Genomic DNA, 25,475 nt, shown 5'->3' on the forward strand with positions numbered 1-25,475 from the left:
CTCCATGGTGTAAAATTGTAGAACACCTGCTTGCTGATGAAAAAATACCCCCAAACATAACTAACATTTGGCCTAAACCAGGCTGGATTTTGGGAGATGTCTAGAAATTAAGGACAATATTCTTTCTATGTGCAGAAAGAATCCTGAAAGCTCTTAGATTGGTATTTCATATAATTTGAAATGGCTAGAGCAGATAAGATAAGCCATAAAACCATCACGATTTTATTCAAAGGAGATTAGGGAGAACCTTGACTGCATTATTTCCAAAGTGTTTGAATGCTGAGAAAATATAAAGATATAGGCAGAAATATCTGAAATGCGTTCATTTGTAAAAATCTAGGCATCATTAAAACTTTTTAACAGAGCCTGCATCTATTGCCTGAAATTGTCCGATATAGTTTTCAATGAAATTATCTAGTCCAAAATTTAGAAGCTAACATTTGAATCCAGAGTATCTTTTCAAAGAGAGTTAATTAAAAAAAAAGTAAGAAAAATGTTATTAGCTCAGAAGTATTTGTTAATTAAAATATGTCTTCACCGTACATACTTTATTTGAATTTCCTGCATATCTTTATACTCTTTGATTTTCAATAATTCTTTATGCAACTGTTGGCATTCCAGATGTATCCTTCTCCAGAGACTGTCCCTTGACTGCAGCTCATTTCTCATTTCTGAGACGTCTGCCTCCATGTTCTAAAGAAACAAGCAAATGCAAAAACAGTTAAATGCAATTAGACAGCCTAAAATGCTGTTTTTTAACACATCATATTCAATACCTGTACATACATGATTTTCATTTCTGAAAAAGATATTGCTTCCATGTCAGTTCCTCTCATCTAAAAATCAAATTCTGAATATTCTTTAGCCCTTACAATGTTCCAATGCATCTGCCTCTAAATTATCATAGGAAACATAATTCAGAAGTTCTTTATTGTACTAAATGCATCTAAAATATATAGCTTGCTTGTTTTAGCAGGTTCTGCATCCTGGAACATGTTCCACATGCTGGAATTGGTGCCATAAGTGGCTTCCATTTTCTATTTTCCTAACAGCATTTCCAAATTTATAAACTTTAGTAACAACAAGGCTGTATAAATCTTCTTTCAAACTAGTTCCATCTGCATGGAGTTAATTGCTTATTTAAATTAACATCACAAAATTTTCAAACAATCAAAAAAATATTTTTCTTAAGAGCTTGACAAACTTTATTTCTGTTTTATCTTTAATTTCTGATTGGTAGCGTGTTAGACAACCTGAAGACAAATACTACATTTGGCGTGAATAAACATGAATTCCAAAATAATCAGAATTTCACTGAATGAAAAATATACTGAAAACATACTAAATATAAGAAATTGGAAGTATAACCCACAAATAACAAAAGTAACAATAATAATCAGTTCTTGCAAGAGTAGTATCCAGAGAATATTTATTGCTTCTCACCTAAGATCCAAAAGCATGTTTCAGATTAAAAAAAAAAGATTTTTCCAAGGGTATTGATCTTTTACCTTTAAAACTATTACACTAAAAACACTAGCATTTTTCATAATTTCTTCATTTTATTTGAATATAGCTTCCATCTTTAAGAGCAAAAATAAAGCCTTTAAAATTTCAAAAGAGAACTGGATTCCAGAAACGACACTGCAAGGAAGAACTACAAAGGTTTCTTTCCCTTAAGAGCCTCCTATGAGAATGACCTTCCTTCCAAGAAGCCTGTGGTTTTCCTCTGGCTGAAAGGGTTGCTGAAGACAGATATGAAGTGCTTTTGTGTTTTTTGGGGATTTTTTTTAGGGGCTGCATATATGGACTCATTCATCTTATCCTTTGTTACACTGAGGCCAAGAGAGCTTTTTTAAACACCAAAATGCAACTCTGGGTATATTCAAGTGAAATAAAGCTTAATGAACTGTTGAAGTTGTTGGTAAGACTTGCTTATTCTTATCTTCATGACTCCAACATTCAAGAAATAGCCACAATTATTTTATAACACATGAATTTGGGAGATGGTTACCCCTCTGATTTCATGAATTCTGCACAATTGTGTGGCAGAAGTCATATTTTCTGCAATAGACTGCAGTCATCACCCATATTTACATAAATTGTATTTTCTTGTGAATTACAATAGTAGCAGGAACAACAGCAGCCACAGCAGCAGCTGCAATAATCATTGAAACAGAACTTCAGGTCAAGAGTTTCACAGTTTCACATATCAGTTAAAAAAAACCAAATCAGATATGCATCACTTATTATTTTAGAAAATATCTATTGCATCTGGTTAAAATGAAAATTAATTTTGAAGCAGAAAACTTTAGGATTTGTTTAGAAGATATATAAAGAGTCTGTTTCAAGTTAAAAAAAATCATTAAATCTTTTATTTCCTTCTGTGAAAGTTTTGCTTTCTACTAGCTTGTCATGTTTGATATGAAAAGAAAGTCCCAATATTTTCCTGATCAGCTCTTGTTCTAATTCTACTCAAAGCTGTTTGTTGTGGGCTGACCCTGACTGGATGCCAGGTGCCCACCGCAGCCACCCTGTCACTGCCCTTCCCAGCTGGACAAGGCAGAGAAACAAGAGAAATGCTCTCGGGTCGAGATAAGGACAGGGAGAGATCACTCACCATTTATTGCCAAGGGCAGAACAGACTCAGAGAAATTAATTTATTGCTAATCAAATCAGAGCAGGATAATGAGAAATAAAAAACTAAATCTTAGAACACCTTCTCCCCATGCCTCCTTTCTTCCCAGGCTCAACTTCACTCATAAGTTCTCTACCTCCTCCCCTCCGGTGGTGCAGGGGTATGAGGAATGGCAGCTGTGGTCAGTTCATCACACCTTGTCTCTGCTGCTCCTTCCTTCTCAGGGGGTGCTCCTCACACTCTTCCCCAGCTCCAGTGTGGGTCCCTCCCACGGGAGATGGTCCTCCATGAACTTACTCATGCTGAGTCCTTCCCATAGGCTGACGTTCATCATTAACTCTTCCAGCGTGGGTCCCTTCATGGGGTGCAGTCCTTCAGGAACAGGTTGCTCCAGTGTGGGTCCCCAGTGGGGTCACAAGTCCTGCTCCAGTGTGAGCTCCTCTCTCCACAGGGCCACGGGTCCTGCCATGAGCTTGCTCCAGCACCGGCTTCCCACAGCTTCCTTCAGACATCCCCCTGCTCTGGTGTGGGTCCCTCCATGGGCTGCAGCTGGATCTCTGCTCCACCCTGCACCTCCATGGGCTGCAGGGGCACAGCTGCCTCACCATGGGCTGCACCAGGAGCTGCAGGGGAATCTCTGCTCTGGTGCCTGGAGCACCTCCTGCCCCTCCTTCTGCACTGACCTTGGGGTCTGCAGGGCTGTTCCTGTCACATATTCTCACACTTCTCTCCCCAGTGCACAGGGGTATTTTTCCCCCTCCTCTTAAATACATTAACCCTAAGGTTCCACCATCACTCCTATTGGGCTCAGCCATGCCCAGCAGTGGGTACCTCTTGGAACTGGCTGGCATTGGCTCTATCAGACATGGGGAAAGCTTCCAGCAGCTTCTCACAGAAGCTGTCCCTGGAGTACCCCCATTACCACAACCTTCCCAATACAAACCCAATACACCGTTCAACCTTTTAAATACAATTACATGGTGTATTTTTATGTAAATTAGTGTTCAGTAGCTGACCTAATCCTGACTTTTCAAGAACCAAGCCCCTTGTGTGATGTTTTCAGGTTGTCTCTCATGTTATGGCTGCAGATAAGTTTGTCAGATAATTCATAAGGTAGAGAAATAGACTGCAGTGTCCATTTAGATCTTTTAAACTTTGTGTTTTCTGTACAGCCAACAAACTGCTCTTCCATACATTTCACTTTATTACTTGCTAGTTAATAGTATAACAGAAATACTTAGAAGCACACATGAAATGGTCATAGGCATAGAGGAATATATGAAGAACAACAAGTCTTGATTTCATTGCCATCAGAGTTCTCCACACCAAGATTCCCATCTACTCCTTCTTCCTTTACCCGTATCATGTCCAACTATTCCCATCCTCCACCTAACTCTCCTTCACACAAACCTGCCTACTTTTTCTGGCTGACAACAGGCCATGTACTTTCTTCTTTCTCATACAGACGTTCCTAAAAAAATATTTTCCCTTTTAACCATACACTGACATTACATCAGTGTTTCCCTTATGAAGCTATTTCCAAATGCAGCTTTTCTAGCTAACATAGCAGCATTCCACACCACCAACACAGTTACTCTGCAACTTTCTGCCCTTTAGATGACACTGTTATGTACATCTAGCTCCACTTCTACTTGAAGTGTCTTCAAGCTTCCTACAGCTCCTGTATTCTCTTGAATACATGATTCCAAAATTCCTCCTGCTTGAAGATTTTCTTAAAGGCTACAGCACAATAACATCTACTCTCTCCATCATACAGCATCTATCCACTTGCTCCAACTGCCATGATTTGTTCCACTGCATATTCTAGTCCCACTGCTTTTGATGTCAGCCTTTTTAACAGGCCCCAAAACAGAGGTTTTGTTTGCCTACTGATAACTTGTATACTGGGAAAAGACTCAGAGAACTAATGTGAAAATGGCATGTATAAACTTGGCTGTTCTGATGACACCTGACAACACAATCTGAAATTAACCTCTGCCACACATACGCTAATTCCTATAAAGTATATTGCATATGCTGCTAGCACTTTGAAAGACTGTCTATAAACAGAAACAAATCTTTCTCCAAAAAGACTTGAAGTTACTATGGGCAATTCAATATATTACTACTGAACCTAGAAGTGCTTAAATAAATAAGCAAAAGCATAACTGGTGCATGTTACCAGAAAAAACCAGCAATGAGAATCTCATTCCTGGTATGTTTCAAACAGCTAATAAAAACGGCTGTAAAGATCTTGTATTGTCTCAGTCCTGTCAGAACTCATATATCATGACCAAAAGAAGAGGAGCAAATGGCTGTCTTCATAGACCAGTGCTATGACAAAAAACAGTGAACTAGGGAAAAGATAAAACTTGATGGTTCTTTACATGGCCAGAATCTTAAAAATTCTTAAAAACTGACTGCAAAATCTCCTTTCAAAACGAACAAAGTATACCATACATGTTTGTATATACTTATTTACCAGCTATATGGCACAATGAACAACAAAGTGTAAATCAGACAAAGAGATTTCACAGGAGTCATTTATATACAAGGAACAAAAGTAGGGGAAGTTCCTGTAGATGCTATGGATATAGGAGAGTTATAAAACCCTAGATACATGGGCAATAGAAAAATTTACTTCTACAAATCAAACTTATTTCTGTTTTACTAAAAAAAAACCCCTATACTGTTTCCAGATTGTTCTGTGTTCCCGTACAGAATACACCTAATATACATTTATGTAGGCATCTCGTCTTGATTTTCCAATGTTAATTCCAAAGTCATCATAAAAAACTATTACTACCTGGCACTGATTTTGATACATTTTTAGATCCTCATGGAGTTTCATATTTTCCTCTTCCAGTTTATTCTTGTTTCTTGCTATTTCATTCACAATTGCCTTTAGCTTTTCAATAATCAAATCATCATTTTCACTTCTGGGCTGGGCATAGGTAATTAGGTCTTCTTGGTTTTGTTTCTTACTGTGTATTTGGAATTGATAATTCTGGGTCTGCTTCTATAAAACAAGAAAATATTTTTAATTAAACTGAATAATTATATGTAAATTGCTAGGACCAAGTCATTACTGCTGAAATCATAAGGCTATTCCTGTCTTCACCTGGATTTGCTTAGAAAAGATGGCACAATTCAAACAGTTTGAATTACTTGCCCTCAGTAAAAAAAAAAATGTTTCAGGAACCTTCAAGGGCACAGAAGTTTTTCAAGGATTTTTTCCTCCTGTGCTGTGTATTTTCCTAGTACTTAATGTTAATGAGCCTCAAATGTGAAAAAGGTGATTATGATGACCTACTCAAAGCAGTTACCTGTGAGAAATAATTTGAGAGAAATGTTCCTCTTTGATTCATTGAACTCAGTAGGAGTTGTGTGTGTGTGTGCCTCAGGATAGATATTAACCTTTGACTAGAGGACTACCATTACATAGGTCATGTACAAACAACTCAGTTACTACAGGAACTGTACTTCTTTGAGATCGTTATCCTTAAACTTGGGGAAGAATCATTTGTACATTTGGCAGAGTCCTACACTCCATGCAGCTTCTCGTACTAATTAAAATCCTAAAAACAAAACTTCAGAAAATTGGTATTGCCAGTGTTTCTGAATCCAGAGGCACTGTGAAGAAGCATAATTACTATGGCAACTGGTTTTGCTGTTTAAAAAACTATCCACATGAATCCCTCTACTGGGAGATTAACAAGCAGTACCAACCTTTCAGAAGACTGAGAATTAGTTGAAAAATGACAACAAAATATGACCCGGAAACTATATATCATGTGCAGAGATCAAGTAAAAATAAATAGGGTTACAAATACCATATTTCACTGACAAGGACTGCAGAAAGTCCTGCTTTAGATAGCTTTTGATGTTATTGACTATGTCCCCGTAATTTGTGTTGGCTGAGAACGTAGGTAGAATGGACCACTGGCTGCATATCAAATAAAAAGCCAAAAAAATTTGCAGGTTAAGTTTCATTTCTATAGATAAAAAATTAAGGTCTCTTTGACATCCAAGTTATGGACTCTGATATAACAAAGTGTCAATGTGTGAAAGTGTGAAAAATACAGTGCAAGACTCCAACTGGAAATCAAAGACTTAACAAAAGAGGAATTTGAGACAAAGATACAGGAACAATTAATGCTTTTGAAACAGCTAAGGGTAACAGTCCATCAGACTTGTATTTAAAAAAACTAGTTGGTGTTATGTTGCCAGTTGTGAAGGAAATTGTCTTCAAAGCAAGTTCACTGATGGCAATGAAAGCTTCAACAGAGAAATGTGAATGATCATCCTGAGTATTCTATTTTGACTTATGTAACTGTACAATCAGCATGCATCAGTCAGTAGTTTTGTCTAGCCAAAGACTTGCTTTCTTAATACATTTGTATGGAAGTTCAACTGCTGGAATATAATCCTCTCAGCAGCTAAACCCAAAACTTAACTGTCATCCTTGGGAACTCTGGATATGTGTAAAAAGTCTCACAGGAATTGTTAAGAAAGTGTTTCACTAGATTAAGATCCAATGAGCTTAGTAACAGTGGAAAAGGGAATTACCAGTGAGCAACATAATTGGCTTCCCCTTACTTAATTTTCAAGCTGTCTTGTGTCCCAGTCAATTTGTAAGCTAGTTTCTGGGGGTTATTTTTAGAGAAGGATAGGTCATTAAGACATCATTAAATAAATTTTTTTCTGGATTGGAAGGAATTAATAAAATAAAAATATGCAATATCAATAGTCTATATAAAAACAGCAATAAGCAAATTGGCAATTAAAAAATAATCATAAAATATGAACTTTATTATTAGGAACTGCATGGTAACTAGAAAGATGAAAAATATGATAAAAAAGGGCTAAGTGATCCAACAAACAACTCCAACAGTGATTCTGGAGTAGCATATGAAAATTCATTTTTCTGCATAAATGATACTAGTGTATATTTATGATCTTAAAAAAATGAAGGCTATCAGATTTGAAGGAACTTTTTATTTGAGTCAACACCTTAATGGCATGCACTACTTACTTGGTAAGATACTTTTTAATAACTTGTCACAATTAATTTCATATTTGTAAATAGCATGGAAGATAAAAGTATTTCCATAATATGCTTAAAAAGTAAAAAGGAACATTCACTGGTTTTTGTAATTGTTTGGGGTTTTTTAAACAGAAATGTTAAAATTTTCATTGTGATACTTATTCATTTTCTCATTTTCATGAGAAAAATTAAAATAACTGTATGTATCATTAGATCTTCCAGTATGGTTCTGCATTACCATATATTCACTACCAATATAGACATGCATTATAAGATTCACTGTGAGCTTAGTTTTTTTAAATTAAGTTAGAGGAACCTCTAGCTGAGCTAAGAGTTCATTTTCTTCCTAGAGCAGGAAGGTAGGAATTTTACCTGAAATAAATTACATTTCTCCGGCAATAATTTTGGTTGCACATCTACATAAACAGAGTTATTTTCAGAGGTTGTCCCATTCTTCTCCCATTCTCTTGATTTTGCCTTAAATTCCTGAAAGACAGCAAAACAAAGCTAGTAAGCATAGGGAAAACATCTGTCTTCCTCAATCTAAAGAATTTTATAACGTGTGTCATTATGAGAAAAACCTAGTTTTTTAATTAATACATAACCTTTCCATAATTTTGGAACAAAGTTAAAAAAGAAGAACAATTCTATAAACCAGTCATCCCCACCAGAAGAAGTCCAGTCTTAAGGGCTATTCATCTGAGAAAAATGAGTGGTAAACATAATAATTGAATAAAAACGATAAAATAAGATATTAGAGTTATTACTATAATACACAAATTTTATTGGATGGCAGTTCCTGTGACTTTAAAGTTGTATTAGCATTGAGCAGGGTTATCAGCAGGGAATCAAACCCTTAATATTCAGACACAAAGTCCTCGCTTTTTGCCTTTTTTTTTTTTAATGGGACAGCAGCTACATTGAATAAATTTCACTTCTTGCTCTCTTTAAAATTGCTGCTTCAGGTTCTGAGTTCACCTAGTTGAAACAAAAAACTGCTTAAGAAATTCATTATATTAGAATTATCTAGTACTGTTTTTGTATTTGCACTTACATTCATATTTATAGTGTATTTGAATTTGCTTTTAACTCATGCCAGACCTTACATGTTCACAAATGCATTTTAAAGGCAATATCCTACAAAATAAGCAGAACTTCAATTATGAGAGCTGTTGCTCTTTTAGTCTGAAAATTCAGCAAAATAACAGTATAGTGCTTTAAACTAATGGAAATGGTGTTCCAAAAAGACAGATGATGTTTTATAATTAAGCTAAGCTGGCATATTCCCCAAATTTAAAAAAATAAGGTGTTTTTTTGCTACTGAAACAAAACGGAATATTTCTCAGCATAGATTAATACAAATCTTTTTTGATAGCTTTCCTAATATCTGCTTTGGTATTTAAAACAATAAACACCTTCTTATTTTATAAAACATGATACAAATGAAATTTCAGACTATTTAATGAGGACTGCAGGTTCAAGGCTTTACTAAAGCACTGCTGAGCTTAGTAGATTTTCACCACAGTAATTATTTCCTGAATACTCAAATTTGCTGAATATATTCCAAGTACTTATTTTTCATACTGCATAATTAATCAAATTATAGCATTGTCTTACATTATTTTCACATTTTAATCTTGAGTGAGGTTATTCTCAAATTAGCTGACAGTAATGATAAATTTAGCCAGTGATAGATGTACAACCCATCTATTATTCTTGTAGTAGCTGATGTTGGCAGCTATGCTACAGTCCAAAGCATTGTAGCTTTTCTGATGGTGAGGACTTCCATGTGGAAGAGACAGCCAACACTGTGTACAGTTGGGATGTGTCTAGGATCTCTACACAGATACAGGCACCTGGAGGTCACAGAAATTAGTCCTGTATCTTACAGAATAACATAAAAAGCAAGTCCAAAATACAGATCCTAAGACCCTGCTTAATTTGGGTTAAAGTAGGAAATTACTTAAAATCTACTAAAGCTGAATTTCTTGATTGCAAAGTTCTCAAAGTCCAAATCATCTCCATCATAAATTTACATGATAAATGTGTAAGTCTTCCCAGTGCTTAGCAGCTGGGCAAGCAGCTCCCATATCAACTGGTACCACTCTCCTTGCTTTTGCACCCAGTCCAGTAAGCACTTGGAGCACACACTACTTTATTATGCTCTTCACAAAGATGGACAGACAAAATACAAATTTTGTGATCCTCCTATGCTTAATCAGATTACTGGTTAGACTGTTCTTCCCCTAAGTGGAGGACTCAGTGTAAAAATCTTTTAAGACAGAATCTGAAGCATAACCTTCCCACGTTAGTTTTCTACCTAACAACAAATGTTATTTTACAACAGGCTCCAGAATTCTTCATTTTGAAGTTGTTTCACTTAGCTCAGGATATCAGGAAATTTATTGGACAGGTAAAAAAGAATCAGCAAAAACTAGCATACCTAGAGATTATATTGCTTAGTTCTAAGAAATAATACTGGATATCAGTTTCTGCCCCAGTGAATGCAGCCAGAGGAGCATTTGGAAAGAAGACACCACTTGCAGGTGTACTCTCTACATGCCAGTTTTCTGTCTTGCCTAACTTTCCTGTTGGTCCAATAAATATTTGATTATTCTGCAGATCATAAAGTAACCTCTGAGAAGGCAAGGCTGGGAATTATGAACAAAAATCAGTGTCTTCTTGTATCCAAGAATAAGTCCACTAAAATCCAGCCTGTGTCCAAAGAGATAAGGAATATGATTGAATCCTGTCCTCAGCATCTATTATCTAGTCCCCCAGTCAGTATGCTGGATTCTGTACAATGTATTTTTAAGTGCCTAATCCTTCCTCATGAACTGCCGAGGGAAATCAGGCACTGAGGTGAAAGTCATGGGTTGCCTCAGGCACACAGGTATGTATAACAAGCAGTTTTCCAATCCTAAATCCTTCTTTCTATGTAGCCCAATGTGGTCAAGGTTGTCCTGAGGTCTATAAAACTTGAATTAATGGTAGGTGTTATGTGACAGTATCCTGCATATGTACAAGCTCTCATGCCTCAAGAGATTGTGTTATCCAGTATGCATTTATTCATTAGGAAAACAGTAAAATGTATTCATAGTTACACTTACAAAAAAAATTGGTATTAATTAATATTTAAACTAACAAGTGTTCTTGCCAAAGCAAGACAATTATATAATTTTTGTAGAATTATGAGCAAACTAAAGCTTACAATTTTAAATAAAAAAATAGTTATAGAGGCATATTAAAATTAAAATATAGCAACAAAGTATTCTTACCTCCAGTTTCACATATAAATTCCTTGGGTCAGATGATGTTTCCAGGTTTTCCTCACATTTTTCTCTACTTTTGAGCTTTTTTTGTTTTAACAGATGTGACTGTAGCTTTTCATAACTATGTGTCAACTTTGAGAACTGAAAACGAAAATACAGTTCAACATGCAGAGTCTGTCAAAGATGACCACATGGCCAAAGTTTTCTTTAAACTAGTATCACCAACTGCAGCTTTAGCATTCTAAATGTTTAATCAATGTAACAAAAAATCAATTAATAAAGTTAAAATCAATTAATAACATTTTCTGAGATGAACAAGACTAAGCTCTCACATAAATGTTAACTAACTGTTCAAATGGCTTCATTTGACAGCTACTTGATTCTGCTACAGCTCTGTCTCAGTGGCACTGTCACTCACAGAGTCATTTCCTCTACAATGTTCCTACGGAATGTTCTATACTTGTTTACTGCCATCTTGTGTTGACATTTTTAAAGGGTGCTTCACTAGTCAGAATGAAAGATAATCTTTAACGCACATGAAACTTGCGTGTTTCTTTCCTATAATGAAAATTGTTGAAATGTTATGTGTGTGATGATTGCACTCTTCTGGTACCACTGAGTGGGTCTCAGAATTAGACACTAAATAGACAACAGACACTGCCTACTGGCCTCACCAAGAAAGTCTGGCTTAGGAGTCGGAGGCAGAGAAGGTACCAGGAAAAGGACAGCCTCTCGAGAAAAGCAGCCAGTTTTCACGTTCACTACACTGCACAAACAAAGGGTCTGTCTAGTGCCTGTTAACAGATTTGATACAGGAAACTGATACTGTTTGGTAGGAATATGTACACTTGGTTTTGGAAAAAAAAAATGCAAACCCAAGGATATTGACAAAGGAAACACTAAAAATATGGTCTTGAGGAAGGTTGAGTGAAAGAACTTTGGGAAGAATACTGTGTAGAAAAGAAGCTTACAACTATAAACACTGATCATGTCTCTTGTTGTTTAGTTCCTTTAAATTTAAGGATATATGATGTTAAAAAAATCTGACTCTCACATAAAGATCTTTGTACACCCAAACAAAATCCATAAAACCTCATATTTTTGTTAACAGCTCAAAGTGAACTACTGTTTGGGAATGGAATGGAATCCTACTGAGTCAACACTGAGTGAGCAATTGAGGTCTGTGCAGATAACAAACATGGCCAAAGAAGTCCAGAAAAGATACAGAACAGAAAAAAAGTTTAAAAATCGTCTGGAAATGTCCTAGACACATTTGAGATGAATTTGAGAATCATAATATGGGACAGCAAAAACTAATTGAAAACATGATGAGAAGACAGATTGTCCAGGGCTAGAAAGTTTCTTGATATGGAGAGGCCCAGGCATAGATTTTGAGCAACTTGGAATGTCTGAATAGCAATTCTGTAACGTGGGCATACAGAGCTGGGTTATCACCTTCAAAACCAAATCAAACGTCTTGCAGTGAAGCTGCCTATATTTGAAATTGACTTTGCCAGAGAATGCAGTTAAGACAAAATATTTAAAATAAGTCAGAGTATCCAGGCTCAAACAACATGGAACTCACTGACCTTGGAAGAAAGATATCCTTTCTCAAATAACAGTTTTGCTCTTGAATATATTATGGCATATGTGAACTGCCTGGGAAGAGCAAATTCAGGTAAGACCGATATTAGAATGTTTATGCTGAAAAGGCTAGGAAATACAGGATCCAACAATTCAGTAAAACAGTCTAAAATGGAACAGAGAGGCCAAAATAAGAAAATTTAGTTTGAGAATTAGATATTTAATGACAGTAGGATATTAAAGGAAAATTATAGTCTGGATGTTATCATGATTGGAAATTAGACTGAAAGCCAAAAATCCTTCCATTTAATGCCAGATATTTGCTTTAAAAAGTCCAAGTTGTTCTATTTGTATGTTGTACATGTTAAAAAAAGAAAAAAAAGAGGTATTTTAGTGAGTTCTGGGGTAGAATCCAGCTAAGTTTAGATTTCTGAAAGTTAGACATACAAACCTGAGATACTCTGCTTCAGAAAAATCTGCCTGTAAATGCTGAGTCATTTCAGCTATCTTAAATTCTTCTCATACACTGACATGAATTGTATTCTGGGAGTGTCCATTTCTTTCTGTTGATTCTAAAGGGAGCCTGGGGTAGCTCAGCTGTAGCTTTTAAATGTCTAAATGAGGAAATTAGTTGCAAAGCTATTAGAGCAAGCATGGATCCTTGTTCTTTTGCTGAGAAATTTCCATCACTTTCAAAGTGAGAATAACTACTAGACATTAATTAAAAAAAAAAAAAAAAAAAAAAAAAAAAGAAGGATCAAAGTAATGCAGATGAACCCCAAAGTTTTTGCTATTTAATTATGACAAAATGCTGCACATTTGAATGAATGCAACAGTGTGGCCCAGGAGTTTCAGGTTACATACCAGGAATTATTTCCCTAATACAAGAAAAATATAGGTTTTCCTGCATTCAACAGGCACACAATCAATTCAGAGGGAATATTGCTCATTAAACAGCTGGTTTCAGCAGTACTAAGGGTAAAAAGCACACAGGACCACAGAAAAGAAATTTGTTCTGAATAGCCCAGCATTCTGATTGCTAGAAAAAGTGATCCTTAAAATTTCTATCAAGATTAGGAAGGAACAAATCTTGGGAGGGATTTTAAGAATACGTCTGTAGAGAGAGATACAGCGCTATTGGTAAATGGTAACACAACTTGTGCAAAATGAAATTGTAGCTCATAAGATTATACAGTTTAGAAGGTGGTATAACTGCCAAGTGAGAATAAGAACTGAAAGAAGGGAATCAAAGGAGATAAGGCAAAGATTAGTATTGTCACAGAAGGTCTATATTTTAGATATGAATTTGGGTATCTGAGGATTAAAGCCATTCCATTGCAGACATTGCAGCACTGTAGGTAGTTCAGGAAAAGAAACTCAATAAGGAAATGTGGTAAAAGAGGAGCAGAGTGGGACAGGCCTACTGTCTAGCATAGGTGCTAGGAATTGTTCTGACAGGCAGACTTTTGTTTATCACATAGAGAATCAAGGCAGGCCCCTTAACATAACCATTTAACAGTTTTCTTTTTCAGTCAAGGTGAACTAGGTGGATATTTCCCAAAGAACTATGGTTTGGTCAAAGGAGAGGAGTGGGGACTGGAAAATAAAATGCAAACAGCATCAGTGCTGGAACCTTTAGAAAAATAAGTAAGATGACTGAGAGAGAACAAAATGTTTAGAGGCATGGATTGGGAAAACGATGTATATTCTTAAGAACTAGAAATCCAAACTTCTTTCATAAAGATAGAAAAAGAAGCAATCAAGAAACTCAAAGAGAGGTTAAGTGGTCTGAGTGGTAACTACAAAGGACACTTTGGGCAAGAAATATAACCAGGTTTAAAGAGAAAAGCTTGTAGGTTAGAAAATGTCAGATTCTTTAAAAAAATAAGAGAAAACAGGTTGCATTTGCCCATGAAAATGATCTGTAGGATAATTAAAAACTCCAAAATAAAAATATTTATGAAAAATGGCCTGGAGTTTCAATTTCAGAAGGTTCCATTTCAGTGAAAATCTTAGCAACATGTAACATAAAACAAATCATTTTTAGCATAGGATAAAAAAAAATAAATTGAAAAATATTGCAGCAAATCTTATAAAGAAAAGAGAGAACTACTATATTTTTGAGGATAGTTCTGCCTTCCTAAAGATACCTTACTACTTATACATAAAATGTCACACTCTTTTTCATTGTGTGATGTTTATCTTCTCAATAATCATGCTAAGATTATGTTTTTCTGTAATTTGTGTAAATGATAAACCAGCTTTTATTTCTAGCTACTTTCCCAAATGATTAAAAGTGTCAATTATTAAACAGCCAAAGCATTCACTGCCTATTTACAGAACTGTTTTCCAAATCTGTTCTCATGTGTAAAAGAAAACATAAATTAAAGACAACATAACATTAAAAATAAGTAATCCATTTAGTCATTTGATGGACTCAGGTGGTACTATCACTTCTACATGAAAATAATGATATCCAATTTATGCAATCCAACATTATCATATAATAAGTGTGGTGACTGGAAATTCTGAATTATAACACTACGTCTCTGGTAGGAGAATCCAGTGAAGGGAACAGAAAAGTAGCAGGAAAAACAATGCAGAGTTGTGTTAGCTGTTGTTAGTTGCTAAAATATGAGAAACAGAATCAACTCAAGTTTCCTAAGAATTTAGATTTGTGATTCAAGTAGAAAATACGGAAGAAACAAAAACGCAGGTGCAGAGCCAACACAGCCAAACTGAATCATAAAACCATAGAATGGTTTGGGTTGAAAGTGACCTTTAAAAGATCATCTAGTCCAACTCCCCTGCGATAAACAGGGAGACCTTCCATTTGACTGGCTTGCTCTAAGCCCTATCCAGTCTGGCCTTGAACACTTCCAGGAATAGGGTGTCCACAGCTTCTCTGGGCAACCTGTTCCAATGTCTCTCCACCCTCACTGAAAAAAATAATAAATTGTTCCTCAGATACAGTCTAAATCTGCACTCTTTCAGTTTAAAACCCTTGTCCTTTCTCTCAGCCTGTCTCCACATGAGAGATGATCCAGCCCCTCTGATCTTTGTGGCCTCCTCTTGACTCGTTCCAACAGGTCCAAGTCTTTCTTGTACTGGGGACTCCAGAGCTGGACACAGCACTGCAGGCGGGGCCTCACCAGAGCAGAAGAGAGGGGGACAACAACCTCCCTCAATCTGTTGGCCATATTTCTTTATATGTAGCCCAGGATACAACTGGCTTTCTGGGCTGCAAGCTCACTCTGAAATAAATAAAGCCAGAACAAACTCCCAATATCGTTACTGTGGATTACTCCAGTTTTGATACAATGGAAATCAATACCTTATTGGAAAGCTATCAGGCCACTTTAACAGTCAAGTAAATCAGAGAAACTAAAACCAGAAAAAAAAGCAGAGTGAAGACATGATAAGCACAGTATAAATCTTAAAATTCCTAAAGTGCATCAGAGTCACATTAGCATGAATCCAATTACTTATTTTATTCATTCACCAAGGCTTTAGTTTATAAGTCTGAAGTTAGGAAATCAGGTATCTGTCTTCATAACAGATGTCACATCCACATCAAAATCCATCCAAAGAGTTTGGACATGACAGTACATAAATTATAATGAAGCCTGGTAGGAAGCTGTAGTCATCATCATCTGTATGACACGATTCATCCTTCCCAAATCCATAATGGCATATCTATACAATTTGGCATGTATAAGTTTTTTATACTGCAATCACAAAATAATGAAACTGACATTGTCTTACTTGAGATTTCAGTGCTTGAAGCTGAGTTTCATAACTCTGAGCCATTTCATATTTAGTTTTCTGTAAGTTTTCCAATTCTTGTTGAAGTAGTCCCACCTACAGTTAAAATAAGCATTCAAATGTACATTTTCTGACGTTTCAAAATACGTAATTTTTGGGAAAGTAATTTGAAACTTTGAAAGAAGACCACTGCTTTAAGGAGAGATCTTAAAAATAAATATTAATTCAGTAAGTTGATAATAAAACTGGATACCACAAACCCAGACTGTGTCAACATCAAAGCAGGGATTTTATAGTAAAAAGTCACATTGCATGCTGATGGTATGATAATGGTAATATTGTACAAGTCTGTCATGAAAGACCATTTATGAAAGCCTTTTTAACCCAACTATGCTGTTCCACACTGTGAAAATTTTCCTTGAATGGCTTATAAAAAGGTACAAATTACCTTCCACTATTTATGGACAAATTACCAGAAGACACTGTAGACTCATCTCAGCTCCCTAAGTGCTATTTGAGATATCATGAATTGAGTTTCACAGAGACCTGAGAAATATGACAGAGTGCATACATGGCATCTGTGCTTTTCTGGAGGGGCAGTTGGAAGCTTGGTAGAATATGCTAAAATATTTCAAATAATGTCTCTGTACAGGCAAATAAATTGATGCTTTGAGGATGGGCTATCTGAATTCTTCTCTTGGTTCCTCTGACCGCAGAGACTAAGGGCAAGTTCCTAATTGCTCATTAGGGAGAGTCACTCTGTTTCCGAAACTCCCACTGGCAATTTAGCCACCTAGCTCACACAACAATGCCCTCATATAAACACCTAAATTCAGCCGGCTTGAACTAGAACTGAATGCCATGCAAAGATTTCTTGATGCTTCTGAATGAATATTCAGCAAAAAAGACTGTGAAGTACAGAAAACATCAGGTACACTGGGGCTTTAAGTTTCATAAGAAAGTCTAAGTAGTAATACATTTTGAATCTTCACAACGAATAAAATTATCATACAAAGACAGTATATCATGTAAAATGTTAAAAGTCAGGTATATACAGGAGTAACAAAGACATAATTTTGGGAACCTTTTTGAACTTCATTCTTCCATTTGAAATTTCTGATGAAATGAGAAGTGCTGGCATTTAGAAAAAACATCAAATTATCTTTTTACAGCTAACCCAAGAATATTTGATGTAGACTTTAGGGAAAGAGAAGAAATATGAGATTTTCAATGACATTTTTACAATCACTTCTCAGAACAGAAGCACACTTTAAAACAAAACACTAAGGATAATTAGTGACCTTTAAGGGGTGTTTGGTATTTTTACATGATAGAACAAACAGTCTCCTTATAGGGAATTTAAAGCATACTAATAAGAAACTACCAGAATAAATACTTTCTTTATAGAATGTGATATTCTTAAATACCTCTTGACCTTTTTGATCCAGTTTGCTTTGGGCACTTGCTAATTCTTGGTCCTGGATATCCATCTTTGCTTCCAAAGTTCTCATCTTTCTTTCCCATTCTACTTGCTTTCTGTTTACCATGATGTCAATTTGATGCACTAATTCCTGAAGTTCAGCTTCACATGGAGAAGCTCTAAAAACATAAAGAGATTTATTTTTTCAAATAAAGAATAAGGGAGAAAACAAATTTTTATTTACATTGCTACAATTCTATTATAATTGTGATTGAACTAACCACTTTTAAACAACAGAAAGAAAGAAATGGGGAAGTTAAATGATGCCTTCAAATGTAGGTGGAACCTCACTTTATCTATCTTGAGTTTGCTTCCATGGTCAACTTTTGACTGAACTAAACTGAAAAAACAGCTCCTTAATGTGGATATGGGTTTATCACAAATCTTTTATTTGGTGCTTAAATTGTGCATATCCCTTGTTTTGATAATTATTACAGGAAATTTAAGCTAATTTGTTAATTTGTAATATCATTATTAAAACTCGGCATGATTTTTTTAAATCAAGTTCTTCAAAACTTCTTTTACATCCACAAATCCTTGAAACTGTAACAGTATCAATGTTAAGCTTGGAAAGGCTTTTTAAATGCACACATGAATCTTAATGACTTTTTAACGTTAAAACTGTTGGCAATGCTGTTTTGAAATGTAATATGAATCACAGGATGACAATAACCTAAGTGCAAGCAAGTGATGTACATCTCTCAAAACAAAAACACCCCCCTCCAAGTGCCTGGAACCCATCTCAAAAGTAGCATTAATGATGAGCAAACTTTGCTCCCCTCTAGGTAGAATATAAAATGGGATTTTGAAAACAGAAGATAAAGTGATACCAGATCAGGACTACCTTTTCCTTGTTACTGCTGTAGGGACCTGTGCACTTCCAGCCTCATGTAATGTCATTGTGGCAGCACTTTGGTGAACAACCAGCAGTGACTCAGCTATGTGATCTTAGCCTTCAGAAATAGGTACTTTCTTTATTGTGTGTCACATGGATATCTAAGCATTGTTATGCAAGTAAGAACGCAACTTCTAGCCTAGATTATCAGAATACTCTTTCAGATCCACCATGGTTGACACGTTTCACTCTTAAATTTCCATATCTGGCTCTTTCAGATCTTCCTACACCAAGCAAATTCTCATTTGTTGCTAAAAAATTTTCTCTTAACAGTTCTTACATGCTTCTTGAACCTAGAGCCATCATTATATAAAAGGGAATTGTTGAAAGAAAAATCCATTCTGAAAGAGCTCCTCAGCCTATCTTCACTTTCTCTAATCCTTACCTGGATCCTCTAAGCACACTTGCAGCTGCAACAGGAAATCTGTATGTGAAGTTGTAGATTGCTGCTGCTCTTCTACTACCAAAACTACTCTGCACCAAGGCTCTGGTATTGAACACAGAATGTGCAGTCACCCCCACCCACTAGCAGAGAGGTGCTACTTGCTGCAGTAACAGTTGTTTTAGTCCATTAGTGTTTTGAGAAGAGTGCTAATTAGCCCCCTCAAAATATGGCCAAATGTATGGCACCACAGTCATGAGAGTTGATTTTGATCACTGGATGTGGAATGCAGTGATTTCTTTTGTTCAATAAGACATCATTTAAACAAACACTCAAAGAACAAATTTTCTCATGAGCAAAGAAGTATGCATGGGTTTTTTTACCCATATGGATTCAGCATTCCCACTTTGCTGAAGGCATAAATCAAATGGATTCATCATACAGGGAAGTAATGAATTGTACTTCAGAAAGTGGGAGCTACTTTTTTTTTTTTTGTTAATTTACTTTGAAACAGCTCAAAACACTTAAAGTTATCTCATTTCAAAGTGGTGTAGGCAAGCTCTTAGTCTTCTTTTATTCTGTCTCCATATAAGCGAAAATAGAGATGATTCATATTCTACTGTCATTAATAACTATTTTTCTTCATGTAAAACTAAATGTTTCCAAATTTAGGCAAACAAAAATCCAGATAAAAAGTTTTACCACCTCCAGGCCTTTATCACAAACGATTTTTGCACTAGTTAAACCTTTCTAGCTCTATTTAGCCATCTTCTGCTTTGGAGTTCTGCACAGGTCTGTATTTTTCTGATTGTTTCCTAACAGACATAGAAAGAATGTTATTGTCCATACACTCTAGAATACAGTTGTTATTTAAAACCAGATGTTTTAAGAAATGTTTGGTTCATACTGTCTTGACTTCGTACCTTCTTCCCTTATTATTTACATTTGCTCACAAATAGAAAAATAAATATGTCCCTATTTATGCAAACACAAGTAAAACCTATGCAGTTAATATATATTTCCATCTTACATAGTATATTGATTAGGTTTTGATAATTAACCCAGCTTCTACAGTCAATATTCATTTTATTATTGCAAAACTTGCTCTAAAAATAGGAAGTATATAAACCAGTTGTGATATAATAGTACATTAGAATCTTCTACCCCAAAGCTCCATTCTAAGAACTACACCTAATTAATTAATAATTTTCAGCCATACAGAATCATACACATCTGTGGATGGACAATTTGTGATTTATGAGTCCTTGCAGCTGAAATGTAATTGTCATGATTTCCATCCATCATTACTCAGCCATTTTCCCAAATTTTAAAGGCACTGCATTATCCCTGGAATACTGTCAGCATAGACTGAAACAGTTTCCTTTCATTGACTGTGTATCCTAAACGACTCTTCCAAATACTTTGTATAGTTGATGGAAATAACTAACTAGCAAGAATTCTGGCTTATGATGGGACAACTCCCTCTAGATTCATCTGCAATAGCCTGAAATTTCATATATGTTTATTAAAGTAAAGGCAAGGAAGAATCTTGAATTTTTTAAATAGGCTTCTGACTTGTAGCCAAAGAACAGCAATATCTTTGGGGTTTTCTAATTCAAGCTTTTATATGGCTACTTTTAAAAATCATATCACTAACAAAAAGAATAGCCTCAAAGCAAGAAAAAAAAAAGTGCCACACTGATCAGAATCTTTTACTGCAGCAATTTTTATCTGTCATGAAAACTGCATGCATTATTCTTCAGTACAACAGAGCACACTTTTAAATCCCATTGAAAACTTTCTTGGGCCAGAATAAGGTATGATAGATCATGCCTCTTTTATTTTTCTTTTATTTTAAGAAATACTTTTATGCTTAATGTGCATCATATCACCTTGTATTGTTTCTTGGTAATAATAACAGAATAAACTGGTTTATCTGGTTTATCTGAAAAACAATTTGTAAGTTTACTTACAAATTATGATGCATAAATATTCTGTTTAAGTCATCATATGGGGAAGTACTTCTTATATTTGTAGGTTCCTTGAAGATACTGGATGGGATGAGGTCCTCCATCAAATCTCACCCACGTTCTCACTTCTTTAGAAAGACTTTATGCTAACATATTTTTTAGATTAACTAAATAATAGCATATTTTTTTAGATTAACATTAGAAGAACTAAACTTGGATTATGTAAAAATAAGAAATGATTATGTGTTGCTATGATAAGTGCACTTAATACTTGGGTACAACTGTTGTTATTATCTGTGCAAAATAAGTGTAGGGCTTTAGCAATGAATAGCCTTGTATTCAAGATTCTTAATGTTTCAAGAGCTGTGATATGTAAGTTTATACTGCTGTAGCCTAGCAACTGCAAGTACTTTTTAAAAAAAGTTTGAAACAGCATTTCTTAACATCTTAATAAAACCCCACATAGCTTTCATTCCCCCTCCCCTCCCCATCCCTTGTTCAGGTATGAATATTTAAAAAATTTAAATAACTAACAGTGAGTAGAGTACTAGCTAAAGCAGTAAGATGTGTTGTCTTAATTATCAGCAACTTCTCCAGTTTGCATGGAAAGCAGAAGAAATAGAGAATCAAGTTTGCTTCCAAAATCATTAATATTTTGGGTTTCACATTTTTAATAAACCTACATAATTCAATTCCATCATATATGCAACTCCCAAGACAGTAAGTCATTACGTACTTAGTCACAGCTTGTTCCTGGAACACTTGTAAATCCTCCTCCATGATACTGATTGTCGTTTTAACCTGTTAAAACACCAAAAATCAAGTAATTCAGATTCTTAAATGCATTCATTTACCTAGCCAAGTAGTGCAAACTGGATAGTTCTATGCTTTCCTTTCACATTATGTAATTTTCTCATTGCAAACAACAAGGACGGGGGAGTGCAGCTCTAATTACAGGCTGGAATGGGTGACAAAAACTTCGGGAGTAAGGTGAGCTCTCGGACAGCAGTTCTTGCACTTGCTGCAGCACTGAGATACCAGAGGTGGTGCTGAGCTTGAGCCTAGCCCTGCGTCTCCACATGTAAGTTTGTTTTGGATCATTCGCTGTTGTGTGATGTCAATGATTTGCAAAGACACTCTGAAGCACGTGAATCTAAATTTGCCATAGATCCATGGCTGCATTCATCAAACATCTGTACCTTCGCACACCGTGATTAACCTCCACCCAGGCTATAGCCGCTCTCAAGCACAATTTTGGATTCCTATTGACTAGTCACTTCCTTGCCTGGCAGATGCAGTCTTAGACATGCAGCCCTCAAATACCTCGGCAGGCAGAGGAAGATCAGAACAAGGCTATTGCTCGGACCAATCCAGTCCTGTGGATCCAGCAGGACACAAGGATGCGGGGGCATGCCTGACTGCATGCAAGAACATTATGGGTGAAGGGGGAGCATGAAACAGCCCTAATTCCTCGTGGAGAAGAGTGGTGGGGCTCTCAAGTGCACGGGTACCAGTACCCACAGACGTGTGGGCAATGACACATGGCACTGCAGCTTTGGCTTCACAGGGGCCCCGCACCTGAGGTGACACTGCCAGAGGGGCACTGGCTGAACTGGGACCAGGCGCCAGATATGACGCTGCCACAGGACCAGCAACTTAACTCCATAGGAGATCGACACCTGAGGTGACACCGGCACAGGGCCAGCCTTGGCTGGGCACCTGAGGAGACCGGGGCACCGACGGAACCCCGCGGACACCCGAGGAGACCGGGGCACGGAGAGCACCCCCCGGGCTTCTGCGGCCGCCCCCTCCCCTCCCGTTACCTGCCGTGCTCCCCCCTCCGCTCCTGCCGCTGTGGCCGCGGTACGAGCCCTGCAGCCCGGCCGACCCCGGCGCCCGTCCCGCCACAGCTCCCGCCCGTCCCGCCACAGCTCCCGCCCGTCGCCCCGGCAACGCGGAGGGCGGCGGGCGAGGCGGGAAGGCGGCCGGGACAGCGCCGGGCCGGGGCGGGACAGGCCGGGACGGGCCCCGGCCCCGAAGGGGGCAGGGGCAGAGGTGAGGGCATCCCGCTGTCCCTCGTTCGATCTGAGGAAGCTGGAGTGGATTTCACCACAGGAAAATTTCACCCGGGGTAAAGAACATGTACTTTTCCTTTAACATAATTTAAGAAATCAGCAGGCAAGGTGGCTTTTTCTTATTATTCTTTTTTTTTTTCTTTTTTGCCCTTCCCGTTAAAACACTGTTATTACTAGATAATGAAAAGGCTGAACATTACCCTTTTCTCCCTGAATGACTAGCTATGCTTTTGTCAAAGGGCTTCAAATGATTTTCACATTATTTTGCAAACGACCTTGGCCTGATGACACTTCTCCTTCCATTCTTGTGGCCTTCAGTCTGTCTTACTCAACAACAAAATGCTTTTAGGAATCATAGCTATTTCAACTCTTTACAGTAATAATTTCGGGTTTTTAGATCTCTTCAAACATCAGTGAGTTTTTCTACCAGGATGGTACCATTCACTTTGTATTTATTGTCCTGAAATTGCATGGAGCAGTTTCAGAACCTGCTAGTCTCTATCTGTGTGCTACATGTCCAGCTTTGGCTTTGTTTTTCTTAATATGTTTACTGAAATTAGCCAAGTGAACAGCAGTTTTAGTACCAGTTCTAAGGAATAATCTATTTCATTAGGTTCCTACCTACCGTGCTGTGGCAGATGGTTTTCACATCAGCAGAAATGCTGTTTCAAGCTGTGAAAGATGATTTTATTTTTTTTTTTTTTTTACTTTTTTAAAAATAAGAGACTAAAATAAAATTTTATGTGGAGTTTCAAGAAAGTTACAGAATCACAGAATTATTAGGGCTGGAATGGGCCTCTGGAGATTATCTTGTGCAACTCCCCAGCCAAGGCAGGGTCACCTAGGGCAGGTGACAGGAACTCCCAGATGAGGTTTGCCTAATCATTCTAGAAAATAACAGACAGTTTTTCCTTGTAGCTTTTCAGGAAGGCTACTAAAAATGATTTTATTTTTGATTTGCACTTTTCTCATGGCCATACTTAATTTCATAAGTATCCTAGGAACTATTTAGATCACAGCTGGTTAGGCAGCAGCAAGTGCGGGGTGAGGGCAGGTGAGCGGAGAGCTGCGGGCAGTGCTGAGGTGAAGGACAGTGCTGTCCCCAACACAGCCCAGTCCCACAGCGCCCAACCAGAGGAGCAGAGTGGGGTGGTGACCGAGGCTCTCCATGGCCAAGGGATGGCCAGCCCAGCCCATGGTGATGGGCATATCTGAGGGGACTCCAGAAGACAAGTCAGGAAAGCTGGGAGCAGCAAGGTGCGGTGCTGAGAACAGGACTCAGGGGCTCAGACAGGACCCAGGGACATGGCCCTGAGCTGAAATGCTGCTCCTGAGCTGAGGCCATAGGCCCCCAAAACAGCATATCAAGGCTCCATAGCAGCCTTGACCCAGCTATGTCTGCACCACATCAGAGCTGGCCTGGAAGACGGGCAGCCAAGCCCCTCAGGGTAACAGGAGAAAGCTGTGGGACCTGTTGCTGCACTCTGAGCCCTGAAAATGTTTTCTTCATTATGCTTTTAATACTTCATTACACTTTTCTTCATTATTTACTTACTGTGATAGAGTTAATGTTTCAAATATAATTTCTTATCATTGAAATAGTTTTGAGATTTTTTTTCAATAGTGAAATTTGAGGTTATTTATTTTAAATACCTAGCTTTAAGATGATTTAAAGTATTATATAATAGAAATAATTTCTAATGTAACTGACAGCAAATTTCCATTTTTCATCTGCTGCAATGGAAGTGAACTTTTCAGCCATATTCCCAGTGTATATATTTTAATTTCCTTCCTGTCTTACCCTCTCTCAGTGGTAATCAGTTTTTCAGAAATTTAACTTCCATCTGTCATGCCTAAATAGAATTGGGAGGGGGGCAACTTCAAAAAATATGGAAAAATAATTTTTAAATTGCTTATCTACATTTTCAAAGCTTTTTAGAAAGACAATTTCACTGCCACTAGCCAGAGTTGTGTTTCTAACTCTCAGATGTATATCCAAATATTTCCCCCACTATATTAAAAAAATCCAATATCAAATTGCTGACCTTTTCTATTTGCTTTTGCTCATCCACATCATCTCTTGACTAGAGCTTTTCTTTTGAGATTCAAAACCATTATTTGTTGACTTTAAGGAACATGCCTTAAAAATTATGACAGTCGGCCAGCCAGACAAAAAAAGAAAAAAAATCTGATTTCAAATCAGCTTTTAGATTAAAACTCATGGAAAGCTATAAGCGCATTTCCGCATGGAAAAAAGAAAGGGCAGGTACACAATGGAGTGTGAACAAATGTCAAACAAGACAAGGTACAACACCGATCTGTTTATGAAAACAAGGGGAACTAGGCATTAGCTAGGAAGCTGCCTTGCAG

At 37.0% G+C, this 25,475-nt stretch overlaps 1 protein-coding gene across 1 annotated transcript in view; it reads right to left on the minus strand.

Annotated features, from left to right (window-relative positions):
* DEUP1 (deuterosome assembly protein 1) overlaps positions 1-21,828 on the minus strand; it is a 41,207-nt gene extending 19,379 nt beyond the window's left edge. Inside the window, exons 1-7 of the mRNA XM_069015476.1 lie at positions 21,767-21,828; positions 17,731-17,902; positions 16,304-16,399; positions 10,961-11,095; positions 8,055-8,168; positions 5,442-5,654; positions 548-693 (exon numbers count right to left, since the gene is read on the minus strand). Coding sequence (XP_068871577.1) covers positions 548-693; positions 5,442-5,654; positions 8,055-8,168; positions 10,961-11,095; positions 16,304-16,399; positions 17,731-17,902; positions 21,767-21,810 — 920 coding nt within the window. The 5' untranslated portion in view covers positions 21,811-21,828. The remainder of the gene's footprint in view (positions 1-547; positions 694-5,441; positions 5,655-8,054; positions 8,169-10,960; positions 11,096-16,303; positions 16,400-17,730; positions 17,903-21,766) is intronic.
* Positions 21,829-25,475: the final 3,647 nt, after the last annotated feature.

The sequence above is a fragment of the Aphelocoma coerulescens genome, chromosome 1 (assembly GCF_041296385.1).
Source record: "Aphelocoma coerulescens isolate FSJ_1873_10779 chromosome 1, UR_Acoe_1.0, whole genome shotgun sequence".
NCBI lineage: Eukaryota > Metazoa > Chordata > Aves > Passeriformes > Corvidae > Aphelocoma > Aphelocoma coerulescens.